Source organism: Malurus melanocephalus, unplaced genomic scaffold (genome assembly GCF_030028575.1).
Source record: "Malurus melanocephalus ecotype Western Australia unplaced genomic scaffold, MMel_1.1 scaffold_385, whole genome shotgun sequence".
Lineage (NCBI taxonomy): Eukaryota > Metazoa > Chordata > Aves > Passeriformes > Maluridae > Malurus > Malurus melanocephalus.
In genome coordinates, this window is record NW_026623617.1 from 294,125 (window position 1) to 310,876 (window position 16,752).

At 43.7% G+C, this 16,752-nt stretch overlaps 1 protein-coding gene across 1 annotated transcript in view; it reads right to left on the reverse strand.

Annotated features, from left to right (window-relative positions):
• Nucleotides 1–16,752, reverse strand: part of TG (thyroglobulin) — a 143,308-nt gene that overhangs the window by 116,169 nt on the left and 10,387 nt on the right. Inside the window, exons 8-17 of the mRNA XM_057379076.1 lie at nucleotides 15,871–16,056; nucleotides 11,446–12,510; nucleotides 9,290–9,874; nucleotides 7,897–8,139; nucleotides 7,422–7,559; nucleotides 6,686–6,763; nucleotides 6,144–6,256; nucleotides 5,180–5,291; nucleotides 4,291–4,491; nucleotides 382–591 (exon numbers count right to left, since the gene is read on the reverse strand). Coding sequence (XP_057235059.1) covers nucleotides 382–591; nucleotides 4,291–4,491; nucleotides 5,180–5,291; nucleotides 6,144–6,256; nucleotides 6,686–6,763; nucleotides 7,422–7,559; nucleotides 7,897–8,139; nucleotides 9,290–9,874; nucleotides 11,446–12,510; nucleotides 15,871–16,056 — 2,931 coding nt within the window. The remainder of the gene's footprint in view (nucleotides 1–381; nucleotides 592–4,290; nucleotides 4,492–5,179; nucleotides 5,292–6,143; nucleotides 6,257–6,685; nucleotides 6,764–7,421; nucleotides 7,560–7,896; nucleotides 8,140–9,289; nucleotides 9,875–11,445; nucleotides 12,511–15,870; nucleotides 16,057–16,752) is intronic.

The following is a 16,752-nucleotide window of genomic DNA, read 5'->3' on the forward strand; positions in this document are numbered from 1 at the left end:
TGCCAGCATCTTTTAGCTAACAAGAAAAATCTGCATATAGATTGAATAGCTATTTATAGCTCTATTATTACAGGCAAGAGGGACATTTTCTGGCACAGGGTCCAGCCAAGAGCCAGAGGTGAAAATGGCAGAAGACAGGACTCGTCTCCTGCACCTCAACTTAGCAACTCCCTTGTAACTATGGTTGCTACCACATAGAAATTCTGTGATAAAAGCTGATATTTGTGCTGTTGGCCCTGCTCTGAGGGGGCCTTCCCCAAGCCCCAGAAGATCATATCAGCTCAGATCAGCTCAGATCAGCTCAAATCAGCTCAGATCAGGACAGATCAGGTCAGATCAGGTCAGATCAAGTCAGATCAGGTCAGATCAGGACAGACATACTCTGGCAGGCTTGGAGCAGCGGGACAGCCGAGACCCAGCGCCGCTGCCGCACRTCACACTGGAAGGATGCGTTGGGAGTGGCACTGTGGAAGCCCTGGCGACACAGCAGCTGGCACTGCTGGATGTTTGGAGCTTGCCCAGGAACATTTTCACAAAGTACAGCCCCGTTGAGAACTGCTGAGGCACCAAATGGCAGAGCACACTGCGGACCTGCAGCATGGGAGAAAGGGGACAGGAATTAGTGCCATGCTATGGTGACTTCCAGGAAAAAGCCCACAAACCCCTCATGTGCACAGATTCAAACCCAGACAGAGCCCTGTGCCTTTCCCACTCATCAGCTTTGATCTGATTTGAGGGCAGCTTGGTTCAGGTTWCTGAAGTGGATGGCAAGACACATATTGACTGTTATGGGTCCAGAAAGGGACGTGGTTTCTAGGAACAGAGACATCTTGAACAGTCATGAATAAATTTAAGCAGGAAATGAGAAGGAGATTTCTAACCAACAGCAGAACAAACCTTCACTAAAGATACCTAGGGGAAGCAGGCAGGGCCAAGTAAACCTCATCTCAATTCCCTTTAGATTAAATTTTGAAAGGTTTCAGATCAGRAGCCCGTGACTGTGGTGCCAACAGAACCAGGATGTTTCTAGTGACCAGCAGGTCAGTATATACATTATATATACACATATATAAACAGCAGTACAGAGCTTTGGAACTGAAGCAGTTTTCTCTATCAACTCACTCTGTATGATTACAGTCATTCCAACCCTGCTAACCCACTGTAAYAGACTATTACAACAGGCTAATTACAATGAGAATTAATTTCTATTAATCAATACAAACCAACTGCTTCACTCAACAGTAGGCAAATCCCAATTTAATTACTGAATATACCCAGTGACAATTAAACACTTATGAGTTCCAGAGCTACAATRCATAGGAAATAAAAAACAATTTTCTCACTTATAAATAAAGAAAAAGATGTTATCATATCGTACAATTAACTTGCTTGTTGTATATATAGATCATTTTCCAAACTGCAATGCTCAGATCAGTCCTAAACTTCCTGATCACTGCAGGRAGGCAAACACTGATGATGGTTCAGGACTGAGCACCCTCCCTCTCCCCTTTTGATGGTGGTATGAAGATTAATTCCATAATTAAGCACCCACTTCTGTTAAAGTATTAAAAACCTTGGATTAAACTTTCAGTTGAAGTATTAAAACATTTCAGGACGAATCTGGGATCCAGAGTGTGCAGAACATCTTTGTTTTCCAACTCTGAGCATTTTAATGCCAACAAAAAAAAGCTTTCATATCTGCCTTACTGAAATGCCAAGTGCATATTTTTGTCCAAGTCTCCTTTATAGCAATTTTTTCACATTAAATCTGTAAATGGGGCCACTGCATTCCTTCTCTTCACTCATTGACTCTGTAGCCAGACTCTTTCTCAGGAAAGGTGGAAACCTGGCATCCTTGCTTAGCAAGCTTCTAATAAATCTCCCAAGGTTTTAGGAACAAAAGATATCTCTGTAAAAGAGACAGTAATACTTATCCTGGCAGTAAAATTACTTTCATATATCTTTATACAGAGCACATAAAAATCAGTCTGTGGTTTCTTAATTGYTCTAACATATTTCTACATTCAGCAAGTCCCATCCAGGCTCAGCTGAATGCTGCTCCACTGAGATTTGGTGTGTGAACCAGGGAACCAACCAGGCCCCAGTACAGAAGTGATCAATGGTTTCCTGGTGTGATTCAGAGGTATCAGATCACCATCAGTAATTTGCTCATTTTTCCCTCAAGAGATGCCACTTCATTTACTGTTGTTGTCAAGCCTGCACCATTTTGCCACTGTCCTGTTTCTTGGTCCTGTAGGAGTGAACCAGAATCTCACTGAATACTGACATTTATAGGTGTGCCAAAAGATTTCCACGAGAAAATTAACAYCTCCAGGACCTTCTCTGGAAACCTTTCTCTGCTCTGCCTCTAGTCAGAGTTAAGGGAAGCAGGCATGAGGATGGGAGATGCGTGTGAGGACTGCTGAAGTACTTGGCATCATCTCTCCAGTGCATGTCAGCCACAAGAAATTGGATTCTCCCTCCAGTGGAAATGATTAAATTAATGAAAACCTTCTGCCATGCACTGGCACTCTGAATTATTACTTTCTGTTTACAGCTGCCTCTCCTGATGCTGGAGGAGAAATTTATCATCTTTTCCCACCACAACAGCTTCTTTTTCTCATAGACAAGATCTCCTTTTCCTGRACAATTACTAGGACTAGAGGTATAAGGCTGGATAGACTGAGGAGAAAAGTAACTTTTGATTCTTTATTTTTGCACAATAACTAACTTGTTTATCATGAAAAGTTCCACTRCTATTTCAAAATCCAGGGAAACCATTAAAGACTATTTCAATCTCTATGCAAAAAATAACAAATAGATTTCAGTAAAGCCAGGTTTCCACTATACTTTCAAAGCAGTTCTATCTCAGTATTTAAAAAAAAAGGAATTCATTAATCACTATTAGTCACTATGTTCTCTAGGAAAAGTACAGGATGGAGCAGCACTGTACTTGTGGTCAGCTCTGCTTCTCTGAAGAGCTAAAACCTGCCCTGGATGGTGACACTGAGGTGACTACACCACCCTCCTTYGGAGCTCAACTCCTCAGAGCTCAGTTGGCATCTCCACACAACACCACAAGGGTGGGGCAGATACAACCATGGGATCTCCTGGCTTCTCATAAAATCCCATCCTCAGAACCCTCTGTTGATACAAGAGTCCAAAGAAAATTTTTTCCAAGTTGGCTGAGCAGTTCTCCAGTTCATGAAAACCTTGCAAGCAAATGGGTTGACATGATCAGATATTTTGTAATACAATTGTAGGATCATTAAGTTTGTACGATCATTGAGCCCAGCTATCAACCCAGCCCTGTCAGCTCCAGCACTAAACCATGTCCCCAGGTGTCACATCTACTATTTGGTTGGTGAGCATAAGCATGTGTTGCTTTTTATACAGCAGAATCACAACAGGAAACTGAAGCAAATCATGTGGTCTAGTTTCCCTGATATTTTTTCAACCCTTCTTCCCCAAAACTAAACAAAACAAACAAACAAACAAACAAAAAAAAAAAATCAAACCCTGAAAAATCACAAAACAAACCCCAAACAAAAAAAAAATACCAGCTCTGAAAAGAGCAGTATCCTGAAGACATCAGTTGAAGGTTTTCTTTTTACATCACTACTTTCCACACTAATCATTACATTTTGGAGCATAGCCTTGTAGAAAGTTTAATTAATTTTGCTTCACTTCAGTGATGGGAAAATGCATAAAGGCCATTGCAAATTAAATTTATACAAATGTCTCCCATTTGGATATCTCACTGGAAACCATGACTGAATTCCAGTTCTTCACAGCTCTGGTCATGCAGGAAATACTCTGTGAATATGCAATGTTTTGGCACATCCTTTTCACAATTCTGGTCACAAGCCAAGAGTCAGAATGGCAGGAGCATACATTTTTCAAATTTTATTTTAGTCAGCTGAATGGTTTTTAATCCCAGAGCCAGCTCAGACTGGAGCAGGTTCAAGTTTGCAGCAAGCTGTTCAGATTGGCTTTATAGCTGGGTTTTATAGCTCAAATAGTTTGATTCAAYCAATTTTATGAATAAGGAAAAGTCAAGGATCTGTTCCCTTCTCCTTTTTCCCTGTCAAAGCCCCTGAAGAAAACTGGACATCATGCCTAGGCAGGTCTGAAATCTGCTATAATGCAAAGATTAGCATGCTGCTTGAGCAAAAGTGTCTAAGGGTCTGAAGAAATAAGATTAAACACAACCAAAAAGTGGAAAAATTTAGGATCTGGGTTAAATTCCAGACCTGGATTTGCTCACAAGTGCCTGAAGCAGGAACTCACTTGCACATTCTGGTCTTCCTCCGCTCACTCGTGTCCCTGGCACCTCCTCTCCATTGTCAAAGACACACCAGCAGCTCTGCTGGTCCTGGCTGCACTGCACAGCTGAGAAACCCCCWCCCTCCTCTTCACACTGGGGGATGTAGCCTCTGGCAGCTTCTCGGGAGACAGCTCTGGACTTCAGCAGGTTACACAAACTGGGACCTTTAACGAGAGAAATTCTTTGCACGATGTGGAATAGAAGATGACAAATTGACCTAAAGACTTTACGAGCAGCAATTCCAGCTGGTTTTACTGGTAGGAAGAAAGAAAAATCACCACAAATCCATAAATAACCTGAATCATCATAGAAATAGGGAATTCTGCTAGAAAACAATCACATTTTTTCTAAAGATTAAAGTGCAAGTGATACTGTTTTAGAAAAGTAGTTGAAAAAATGATGTTATTTATTTTTCACTAATATATATTTTTTTAAATAAATGTGATGGTGTTCTAAATAAATGTGATGGTGTGATGTCTAGATGCTGATATTTAAAACGCAAAAAAAATCAAGTTAATGTTTTTAGCAAAAATCTTTGGTCAAGGTAATTTTAAATGTAGTGATAAGATCATTTACATTTTAAAACAGTTTACATGGTGGTAAGAAATTAAGGATTAAAAAATGCATAGAAGCYTGTTCATCAGTTTGTCTAGACTGGTTTATTTCTGGTGTTATGGAAGCAAAGGGTAACTATTTTCAGATGCCCTTTCAGTGATGTTGTGCTTGTATGTACCACACCATCGAGGAATTAAACTGTGAGCCTCCCGTGTTCTGCAGGCAGCATTCTGAGAAGGAAAGCACATGTGCTGCAAAGCATGAGGCACCACAGGCAGGGGGCACAGCATTACTCACACTCAGGATTGCCATCCAAGGCTTTGCTGCCACGCTGGAATATTTCCCCTGACACAGGATCCACACACCAAATAGCTGCGTTGGATCTCTGCAGCACAGCGAATTCTCCTGTCTGCAAAGGATCAAGGACGTGGCATTGCAGAGCAATTGGATTTTAACACAGACACAMCAAAATCTGTACCCCAAAGACTGGTTAAAATACTTCATTATAATTAGCTTTGTACATTTATACAACATGCTGAGAAGAAACACAAAATACATTCTACCTGACCTAATAGGCCAGTCCCTGAGACAATCAAAAATCATTTAGGTTGGAAAAGACCTCTAAGATYATTGAGTCCAACCATGGAGCAGGACTAAAAGTCCATTGAGATGAAGTGCTGAYAAAATCCTGGTTTGAAATGTGTTCAAAAATGTGTAGACGTGTCTTAAAGATAAGATTTAGTGGTGGACTCAACAATGTTGGGGYAATAGTTGGACTTGATCTTTGCAGTCTTTTCCAACCTATATGATCATGTGATCTATAGGATATTGATTACATGAAATGTCTATTCCTTGCCCCTGCTCACTGCCTCATTTTGAGAGCATCACAGACTCTGTGTTTTTGGGATATCTGCACCCAGCTCCCATTCACACTATCATTCTCTCACAGCCCAGGAAGACAGAGACCCYAAATGCCTTCAATTCAGATGTGCCTTTTAAGCACAGTTTGCAAGAGCACCAGGCAGAGCCAGCCTGTGGGAAGGAAGTGTGGGCAGGCACTGAGCTTCCTATTCCCAACCTTCATCTCAAAACCATTGAAACTCTGCCTTCTGCATGGCAAACCTGCTGTCAGTTTTGTCTTACCCTTTTCTTTCAGGTTAACAGAAATGCACAAGGGATGCCTAAGGAGCATGGAYAGAAAGTGTAGGATTAGGGCATGGTGTAAGCAAAACTGCTCCCTCCCTCAGTCATGTCAAATCACCTCGAGGCAGTTGGGGATGAACAGATCAGCTGCAGAGGAGTCCARCTTTGCACTGCTCTGTCTCCAGCGGGAAATTAAGGCATTGGTTCGAGACCGCTGACATGAAGTCTGGCCTGTGAGAGGGAAAACATTTTTAAAATAAAATCAAGTTTCAGACCTAAGCAAGAGAAAGGGTTCCATCACCAGCTCCCTCACACTGCATTAGGCTCTGCAACAGTCTCAGGCAGGAATTCCTGGTTGGTCTTTGATAATCACAGAATGGTTGAGGTCAGAAGGGATCTCAACACCTGGATAGACAACTGGTCCAATCCTGCTCATGCAGGGCCACCAAAATAGAAAATCCCCTCTCAAATCTCAAAAGCCAAAATCATACACGATGAAATTAAATGAATTAGCAAAATAAGAACAACATTTCCAGTTCTTCTCTTGCAATGGTAAGAASCAAGCCTTACTTCATGCATATCATACTAGAATTTGCAACCAATTTTTAAAATTTGCAAGAACAGGTAAAGACAAATACTTAAGAAGAAAAACCAACTGACATTCGGGAAGTTCTGCTGAGCGTGAGACCAAGGAATCCGTGACATAACGTCCTCTCTCATCCACGCACCAGCAATGACCTGGCCAGGGAAGAAAAGCAGCTTTGTTTTAGAAGTTGCACTGCAGAATGCTTTGTTGCACACTGGAAGATCCTCATCTTCAGCAGCAGTATAGAAAGCAATCAGTAAATCCAAGTCAGAGTTAACTCTGCTATCCAGGGGTAAGTAGACCACACCTGAGAGCAGTGATGTGAATTGAAATGCAGCAGCTCGGCTGAGAATCTCCCATTGCAGCTTTAWCACCTCCTCCCAGAATCTGGCATCATCCACAAACTTACTCAGGATGCACTTCATCTCATCACCCAGGTCATGAGTGAAGGCAGTAAGGAATACCAGCCCCTGGACCAACCCCCAAGGAACACAACTAACAGCAAGCAACCAAATATCTGCTGATTTTTGAGCCCAATGAGCTGCCACTTGACTTCTATCAATATATACACATCTTGTAGACCCCATCACCTTCTTCCAGTCTGACTACTACTGGTTTTCTATCTTTTAATTAGAATTATCCTTAGGTTTTTTGGGTTTGTTGTTTTTTTTTTTTTTTTTTTTTGTTTTTTTTTTTTTTTTTCTTATTTGATTTTGTCTATATTGAAACTGACACTTGCAAAGCTACTTTCAAAAAAATCACTCTAGCTTTGTTTAGGCAGCCCAGAGTGTCTTGTCAGGAATTGCTCACCTGTGCTCTCATAGCACTGAGTTGGCTCCCAGTTTCCCAGGCCATCACACTGGGGGATGTAAGGGAGAAATCCCAGCTGTGCTGCTTCCCCAGCAGAACCCTTTGAAGCAAAGTGACTCTGCCAGTAGAAGTGCAGGACTATAAAAGAGAAATAAAAGAAGGTKGTTAGTGGCCAATACAGGATATATTAAATACACATATTTGCAAAAACCTGAATATTTYCTGTACTTCAGAAGACAAATTAATAAATGTTTTAAGTACATACAGGCTGGTAAGTGCCTGGATTTTTCATTTGTGTTGTGTCACACATATGAGACAACTGCAATCAGCTCCTGGAGGAGCAGGTTAATGACCTTGATTAATTACAACTGCTGAGTTGCACCTGCTTTTCAGCAAAGTTTGAAATTTGACATCAAGGGCTCTTGCACAGATTCTGGGCATGACTCCATTTAATTCAGATYTCCCTTCCACCCACCTGACCACGCAGCCAGCTGGAGAGCAGAGTCACTGCCCGACAGCAGCTTTTGGGACATCACTGCCTCCATGCCAAAGGGCCCAGCAGAGCGCAGGAGGTCACTGTCCATCAGCTGGATCCCCTTGGCCAGCAAGAAACTCTCTCCAAAGGCAAACTGGGAACTGTTTGAGGCCAGRATGAGCTGCTCTGCCCCCTCCATAAATTTCATAGCTTCCTGCTTCACACCTTCACATATACCAGGACCTGTATAAAAAAGTATGAAGAGTATATTAACAACTTTCATCCAAATCCATTAAAGATTTGCTTGTGGAAACTAACTGGTCTTTTAATTAGCATTGTCTGTTTGCCTCTGYACTCATTCAGTTTTGAATTGCATGGTGAAGTAAGTAAAGGAGACTTTCAGTGCTTAGCTGTTGAACAGTCTGAGAGTACCAGGAGTCACACAAACCTTCTCCATGCTCTGGGCCAAAGGCTTGAGAATTTTAAGTTAAGTCCTCATTGGTTACAAACAGAATTAATAWGTCTCTACAGAAAATTCCCTCAGTTGCTGCCATTAAAAATGGGATCAGAAGTGAGAGTCAGAAAGGAAAATTAAAGCAYATCCCTTGGGTCTGGAGTAGCAGCTGACACTTGGCCTGTCCTCTCCATACATCTACTGACCCAGAAACAGCTCCACTAAAGCTGCTCCTCCAAAACAACTCTGTTAATGTGCTTCATTCATCCCTTCCATTCCCCACAGAACTGGAATCGCCAGCAGTTTGCCATTCATCATCCTCTCTCTTTCTCAGCTGGCAAAATGCAGTGTGATGAGGACAATTTCAGTGATGGCATTTCTAAAGTAGTTCATGTGCTGGAGTAGCCCCAGGGAGGGMGCAGCACCTTTGTGGAGGTGTCCAGAGAGAGAGGTCACTGCACGTCAGTGCTGGCCTCACTCTCTCCTGGTGACTTCTAGGGAGTGTCTGTTACTCTTGACCACATAACAAGAAAATACCATAGTACAKAAAATCCCTCTTGCTGCATTTTAAGGGATTCTTGAAAGTCATWTACATTACAGTGTAATCCTGATTTTTTCATACAACTCTTCACACTTTCTAATATCCTTTACCATCTGGATAAGTATCTTCTGCAAAGCCATTATCTGTCCAAACTCCAAATTATAAAATATACCCAAACTTGAGATGGAACTTTATTCCTCCTTATTCACAAAGCTCAGGCATCCTTTATTTACCAGAAATGATATTTACCACTCCTGATAAGCACTGATAATGGCAGGGCTGATGGTCTTCCTGACAAGTTATTGTCTGCCACTTCACAGCWATTGAAAGGACTTCCCTCTCTTGTGGCAGAAAATAAAAGAAACACCACTATTTAGATGCCAGAAATTGCTACTTACATGCTGGAAYCTGGTTCACTCCTGCCCTTGTTCCTTCCAGCTCTCCTCCTTTGCTATCAACACACCAACAATCACGAAGCTCAAAGCGGCCTAATGGAGCACTGAAATCAGTATARGGCCCTGGGTAATAGCTCAGCTGCTCAGTCAGGAGCTGCCAGAACGTGTAKGGGTCCAGCAGAATGTTCTCAGATGCACTGGGCAGGTTTCCTTGCAGCACTTCAGCTGGGAGATCCGAGAAGGAGGAATACGCCGTGAACGCGGGGAAGACATTCTGGTGCCCAGCCTCATACAGAGCTTTMACAAAATCTGKAAAGCCTCCAGATGCTGCCTCTTTATAGCCTGCTATTGTGCTCAAGAGATCAGCCACGGGCAGGGCTTTGCCTTGGTTGTTCTCTGCAATCCACCTTTGGTACCACTGCAGGGCTGTGTCGGGAGGGCCATCGCACTGCACCCTCCTCCAGCCGCCCTCGGCATCGCACTGCGGGATGGAAATGTTGGATACCTGCACAGCGCTCGGGGCTGACAGCAGCAGCTTCACAGCCCTCAGGAACTCCTGACCAGCCTTCAGCTGGCAAGCACTCGGGCCTGGGGAAAAGAAAAACATGCACCATTTCTAAATGCACAGAAGATATGATAGCCCTACCCTCCAGCACAATAAACAGCACTACTGAAACTTGGCCACCCATCCCAATAATGACAACAACATTCCTGGCCTCGTTACTGCGAGGGCTTGGCGATATTAAGGTCCCATGCTGAACCAGGGTAACATTTTCAAAGGGATGAGAGCCCTCAAAGATGAATTCAGATATGGTTATTCAAACACGTGAGTACACTAGGTGCCTGTAGTTCTTACTGGGCAGGCTGCATGCTTGGTGCCACTAAATGCCTTCCWGGATCTGTTCACCAGTGTATCTGAKAMAAAGTGTATCTGAAAATACCAACCAGGTATTTCCAGATACACTTGGTAATCTGGTTGTTAATTCTTATTCAGCCAATCCCTGTAAAAGCAACCATGTGAATAGTGGGATAATACTGAATTTATTTCTCTTTGGGCTGAATCAGAATTTTAAGATTGTGTCCTCTCTTCCTAGTCTCTACTGAACATTGCTGTTGAATATAAAAATACCATCCTTCAAAATACTGGAGTGAGTTTGTTTTAAAAGCCTTTTCTGCCATCTCCAGAGCCAAAATTTCACTTTGCCACCAAGCAGCTCTACAAATCCAGCCAACCACAGGAGCTCATCATTTTTTGAGTACCAGAGAATTCTGAACCTTTTTATTTTGGACTRCACTGCAGATGGGTTGCTAGATATAAATCCCCTCTCAATTCAGATCACCACAATAAACTCCCCACTACTTCTGCAAACTGCTACTCAAAGGAGCTCCCTCCCTATGCACCACTCTCAACTGCTGCACACTCTGCTATCCCTCCTAAAATGAGAAGCAGGCTCTCCTCTTGCTCTGTTCTCCCAGTTGGTGTGTCATTTTCAGTTCACAGAAACTTGAAAGACAAATATTCACAGTCTATGTGCTTCCTTCTTGCTTCATATTCCACAAAGAGCAAGGAGAGGCAGTTCACAGGCTGCCAAACCGATGTCAAAAATCACTTGCAATTCACTTTTTTGGCCTATGTGACCCTTACGAGAAACCTACCAGCCACTGAATCCCGCTCCTATGTTTGGACTCCTGAGGATCTATTCTTGAGCTAAAAAGACTAAATCAAGTTCRTAGTTTAGGGCACTGAAAATCCAAAGTTCTTAGTAAAAGATGAGCCAGTGACGGAGCCCAAGTGACTTTTTCACCCAGCGGGGGTCACATTCAGCTCTGCAGATGCTCCAGGTCTCCGGGCACCATGGATGTTCCACACAACAACTGCATGTTTAGGATGAAACAGGCCAACAGCACCTTCATCAGCAAGGCAAGACCTCAGCCCCCTCTGCTCTGAGTGTGCCCACCCTACACCCTGAGCACCTTTAGGAKATCATGACTGACACACACTGTACTTCCCTGCCACTGTAAAGCTAACTTGCTTTCCTATTAGGAGACATTTGCACATGTCATCCATTTATTTCCAGATGGAATCAGATATGAAGAAAGAACCACGCAATTCCAATCCAAAAGAAAGCATCTTTAAATTCCCAGTCCCTAAGACTTACACTGCATCGGCTTTCCAGCTTCTCCCCTTATTCCTGGAACAGTCCTGCCGTTCAAATCGACACAGAAGCAATTTGTCCCAAAACACTGGAGTGGCAGGAAGTCTCCATCCTCATTACATGAGGGAATAAAGAGATCTGACCCTGCAGGCAGACTTTGCTTCAGCTYTCTCAGGTTTCTTCTTTGCTTCTCRCAATCAGTGGGGCACCTTGGGCGTTTGCCTTGACGTCTGGAGCCTGGAACTTCCTTTCCCAAAGTGTCCAAACACCAGCACTCTCCTGCATAGCACTGAACTTCCTCATACCTCCCCTCCTYGGTGCAGGTTGGAACAAACAGGTCCCTTGGCTCCTCACCACAGYCTCTGGATCCCAGCGCCAGTTTCACCACTTCACCTAAATCTTCAGCAATGCTTCTGGGGACAGAAATCACTTGCTGAAGAAAAGTAAAGAACTCTGGTAGTTCCAGGATGGAAGAAAGGAATTTCATCATTTTCTGGTTGTCCTGCAGAGTTACAGTGCGGCCAAAGCTGCCCACAAGAGGTTTGCTCAGAATGGAGCTCCCCTTTGACACCTCCATTGAAAATGCCTCAGCTGATTCCAGAGGGCCCTGGCCATTATCCCTCTCTGACACATCCTCCTGCAGGAAAAATTGGCCAATGCTGTGTTTCCCACTAGTGCCAAGTACCCCTGTGAAATTAAACTGGATCAAATTCTTCAAGAACCTCCCTCCGAAGAGGTTTTCTTGGAACCGCTTGGGATTGGCAGTAAATCTCAGTGCCACCTGCGCCAGCTCCCTCGATGGGAACATCCCCGTGATGGCTTCACCAAGGGTGGTTTCCARCTCAGCAGTCTGGCTGACAAACGGGCTTTGTGTGAGTGGAGATGACAATCCAGAGTCCAGAAACAGCTCCTTGAAGGAGGGAGGGCAGGGTCTTGAAAAGCCATCAATTTTTTCTGACTGTTTATCTGGCGTGGAAAACAAATTGGACTGACTGAAGTACCCAGCAGGGCCGTGAAGGAGCCTCGACAAGGCTCGTCGCCGCTTGGAGATGCACGACTGTGCTTCACCTGCAGAAAGATATTTAAAAAAAAAAAAAAAAAGAAAGAAAAAAAGAGCAAATTTTGGAATCTCCAGAACCTGTAACTCTATTGCTCTCTTTTGAGCAGCTGGGGCAGAAACAATATTTAAGTATAGATTAACCTGGTTCCAAACTATGCATCAGACACATTGATAAGGGAATTTGAAATGTTAGTGCATGGGGTCTGCAAATAAAATTCTCCAGTCAAGAAACAAAATGAAAGGAAGCATTCCTTCCCCATGGCCRAGTTCTCTGCTCTGTGGTCTTTTACTGGTTCTATTGCTTTCCAATGCAAATCCTCAACCCTGTGGCTGAAAGAATGAAAAATGTGTTTTCCAAATATTTGAGCTTTCTAGTAGGATGCCTGTTGCTAATGAAAACCTCTGATGATTCAGGTGAAATGTGTGAACCTAAGAAGGAGAAACAGAATGCAGAAGAACAGCAAGTTACTTTAAACAATGCCCACTAAAGAGGAATTTATGGAGGTTTCCTAACAGGATCTTCAGTTTCATAGTGAGATGTTCATTGCGAGAGTTTTGAAAATAAATTGTTAAAATTAGTAATAGAGTGCTAAGGACCAGATGGCATTCACAAATGAGCTCTAAGGGAAAAAATACAGAAYTCCAACAGAAATAGACAAATGTCAGGATATTGAGGGTACCAACAGTGGCCCTGGTCACCCAGATCCTGGCCAAGCTGTGTCACAGGAGCTGCACCCAGCCCCACCTGCACTGATACAGAGCAGCCACTGCTCCCTGTTAGGAGGCAACACATCAGTGAAGGAGGACTGAGCTTAGGGCTCAAAAGGCAGAAAAAAAGGAAAGACTTGGTAAATATAAAGAATCAGACAGACAGGATGGTTATAGCACTGGCTGCATCTCTGGAATGCACACAGCAGCTTGACTTCTGTGCCACACAGTCACCTGGCCCTGAAGAGTAGCAGAATTATGGAAAAGGAATACAAAAGTAATAGAACTATAGGGAAGGGAGGCAAAATCATTTTGATGACAGAACAACTTTTCCAGTATGAGAGAACAGTTAGCCTGGACAAAAAAAAACTATGAAAAAGGTTTTTAAAAAGCAGCATTTTCCACATCATTCACAATAGACAATTATTATTCAGTATTTCTCACAGYACAGAGAAGTCCAGATGTAGAGAGCATAATTATGATCATGAAATTTATTGCCAGAGAGTGCTAGGAAGGATAAAAGATTAGAGGGCAATKAGCAAATCCCTGGAAGTTAACTCCATAGGGGAGGGCTCAACACAGTGATCTGGACTCAGCCTCCAGTTTGGGGTGTGTCCCACCTGCAGGAGGATATTTGGAAGCTCTGTGCATTTTCCAAGTGTCTCACACTTTCTCCCCAAGCACCACTGCTGTCCCTGGAGGGGACAAGATGGATAAACAGCTTTAGTCTATCCCAGCACTGCTTCCCTTGGATTCCCCACTCCATCTCCATTCTTTCTACAATCAGGCAATATGATAAACCAAGCACAAATCCTGTTAACAGTAAGGATAAAAGCTGGAAAACTTAACAGCTGCTAAAACAGATAAGCAAGTAATCTGATATTCTGTGGCTGACATCATTCTCACTCCTCCTCTTGCACCCTTGTCCTGCTCTGCAGTTCCTGACAGGACCTCAGGGTCTCTTCGCAGAAGTTTCTTTGTAAAAGAACTTTCTGTAGGATGGGCCCCTTCTGTTTTCAGTGTTGGCTCTTGGTTAGAGGGATGAAGAACATTCCTCAGAGGGCCAATAAGTCAGTGTAAGCCACAATTCCACAGGAAGGGTAATATGAAACAAATGTAGGATCATGGTTCATAAACACTCTCCCCTCCTACCCAGTGCKGAATCAAGGCAAAGCAGAGGAGGAAAGAATAAACACAAAAGGCACTGCTGGGATGAACCCACAGTAAAAGGTCTGAAAAGAGGCGTGTCCCTGTCAGGACTGYCTGGTGATGTGAAAACTGCCCCAGGTGACGTGAGAGCCCCACATGCTGCCCACACCTACGGCTCTGACTCYTCCAGTGTTCACACTGCTGAGTGTGAGAGCCAAAAACATTAGAGAATCACAGAAACATTAWGGCTGGAAAAGACCTGTAAGGTTAYTGAGTCAACCATTAACCCACAGCACTGCCAGGTCCACCACTAAACTGYGTCCCTAAGTACCACATCTACATGGGTTTTGACCACGAAATAAAACAGAGGAGAACTGGAGACACACACAGGGCATGTAGCTGTCTGAAAAGACTGCAGCTATATCCTCATTAAATACCTTCTCAGGAGTTAATCTGTGAAACCTCTGCAGAAATTTTCCCCTGCTTAAATTTCCTGAGCCTGCCAATAAAAGCTGCAAGCAGCCTCAAGTCATTGCCCTCCTTTCCTCCCCCCACTCAAAAAATTATCAGGAGGGCTCAGCAAAGCATACTCAAAGAGAAAACAACCAGTCCCAACATATGGTGAGGCCTCTCAGAGGTTCCCTCGCAATATCCCTGCTGATCAGCCTCGAAGGCACRCTGAAGTTTTCATTTCACAGAAAGCCTGAGTGTGCCCAGAGTGCTCCGAGCACTTGGAGCTGTGACACCCAGGGCAGATTCCTCCTTTTTTAGCTGCGTGGGAAGCTGTGCTCACAGACAGAGCAATTGCCTTCCCCCAAGGCAGCCCCCAYATTAAGACCCTGTGCCCCAGCCCTCCAGCACAATCCTGAATATTTAGGTAGTGCACTTCAGAGTGAAGGTTTTTAACTTTCCTCCTCCCCTCTGGCCCCTGGACATTTCTGCTGTCATTTCCATTTGGGGCACTGATTTGATGGTGTATTCTCTGTGGAATTTCTCAAAGCCCAAACCTATACACCATTTCTGAATTGTTTGTTGGGTGGTTTTGTTTGTTTGTTTGTTTGTTTGTTTTTTTACTGGATTTGGCAGTTTTCATGGCAAAATACACAGAGTTGGGAAAAAAAACAGTCAGGATGGGAGACGACTTAGAAATTCTGCAGCATTTTACCAAAGGAAGGAGGTAAAACACAAAATCACCATCACTTGCTTCCTTATATTACCCCAGATATTCACAGTTAACACCCCAGTTCCTGGAGTCAAGAGAGAGATATCAGAGCTGCAAAGAAAAACCTTATCATATGCAAAACGAAAAGGCTAAAGAAAGGTCATAACTGAAAATTAGAGCAGCATGATATTTAATAATTCATTAGAATGTGATTCTTAACCACAGGGAAGTTTTGGGGTCTTTGAACACCAGAATCCATCAGGGCCAGGAAAGGAGCTGTTCTGCTCTTTTTCCTCCTAAAGGCACTGMGGTAAGGGAGTGTTTTTCCTTTCCCCAATGTCACACATACCGCAGGCTGGGGGCTGTCCTCTCCTCCTTGTGCCCGGGATCTCTGTGCCCTGGCTGTCCACGCACCAGCACTGTCCCCGCTGGTGGCACTGTGTGGCCGCGTAGCCCCCGTCGGTGGCACAGGATGGCACGTAGGGGTGCTGGAAACGCAGGGCTGCAGAACGCTCAGCCTCACACTTCGAGGGGCCTGCAGGGAAAACAGTGTGCATTCAGCAAGGAAGGTTTAAAGTTTCAGAGCCAACTCTGTTTCATACATTGTTTGCCTACTTAGGAAAAAGGAAAAAAAAATTAATTTCCTGATCATTTTCAGTGACACGTCAAGCTCCAGCTCAAAATGTGAATACTCCATCCTCTTCTTCCCTGGAGAATTTGTCCCATGGTTTTCTACTGTAGGTATTAACTTCTGAAAACTAAACAAAAGAAGATAAAACCTCAAAAAAAATTTCAGCCACAGCTGCAAGTAGGCAGAGAGGAACATCTCTCCCAGGGAACCATGCCGGGGCCTGAGGGAGCTCTGGCCCTCAGTGCAAAAGCAAACTTGGCCAACAGAGACAGTGTGGACTTTGGGGGACCAATTTGAAGGCAAACTGAAGAATTGAGGCATTGCTCCTGCAAGCAGATCCGCACCTGACTGGAAATTTGGGCTGAGACTACCCCATTCTCTATTTCCTTCTGCAGGGATCTGAAAASCCTGTCAAACTGACCTTTATGGCAGAGAAGGCAAAAATTCATCAAGTAAATTTTCCRGGGTATGATCTCTCTAGTACAGGACTTAATCCTAACAGGAATTTTGTTGTTTATTCCAACCTGTAATCTTATAGCCTACACATTTCTCACCTTCAGAACTTTCCAGGTACATCCAGCTGTGTAAGGCAGCAAGAGC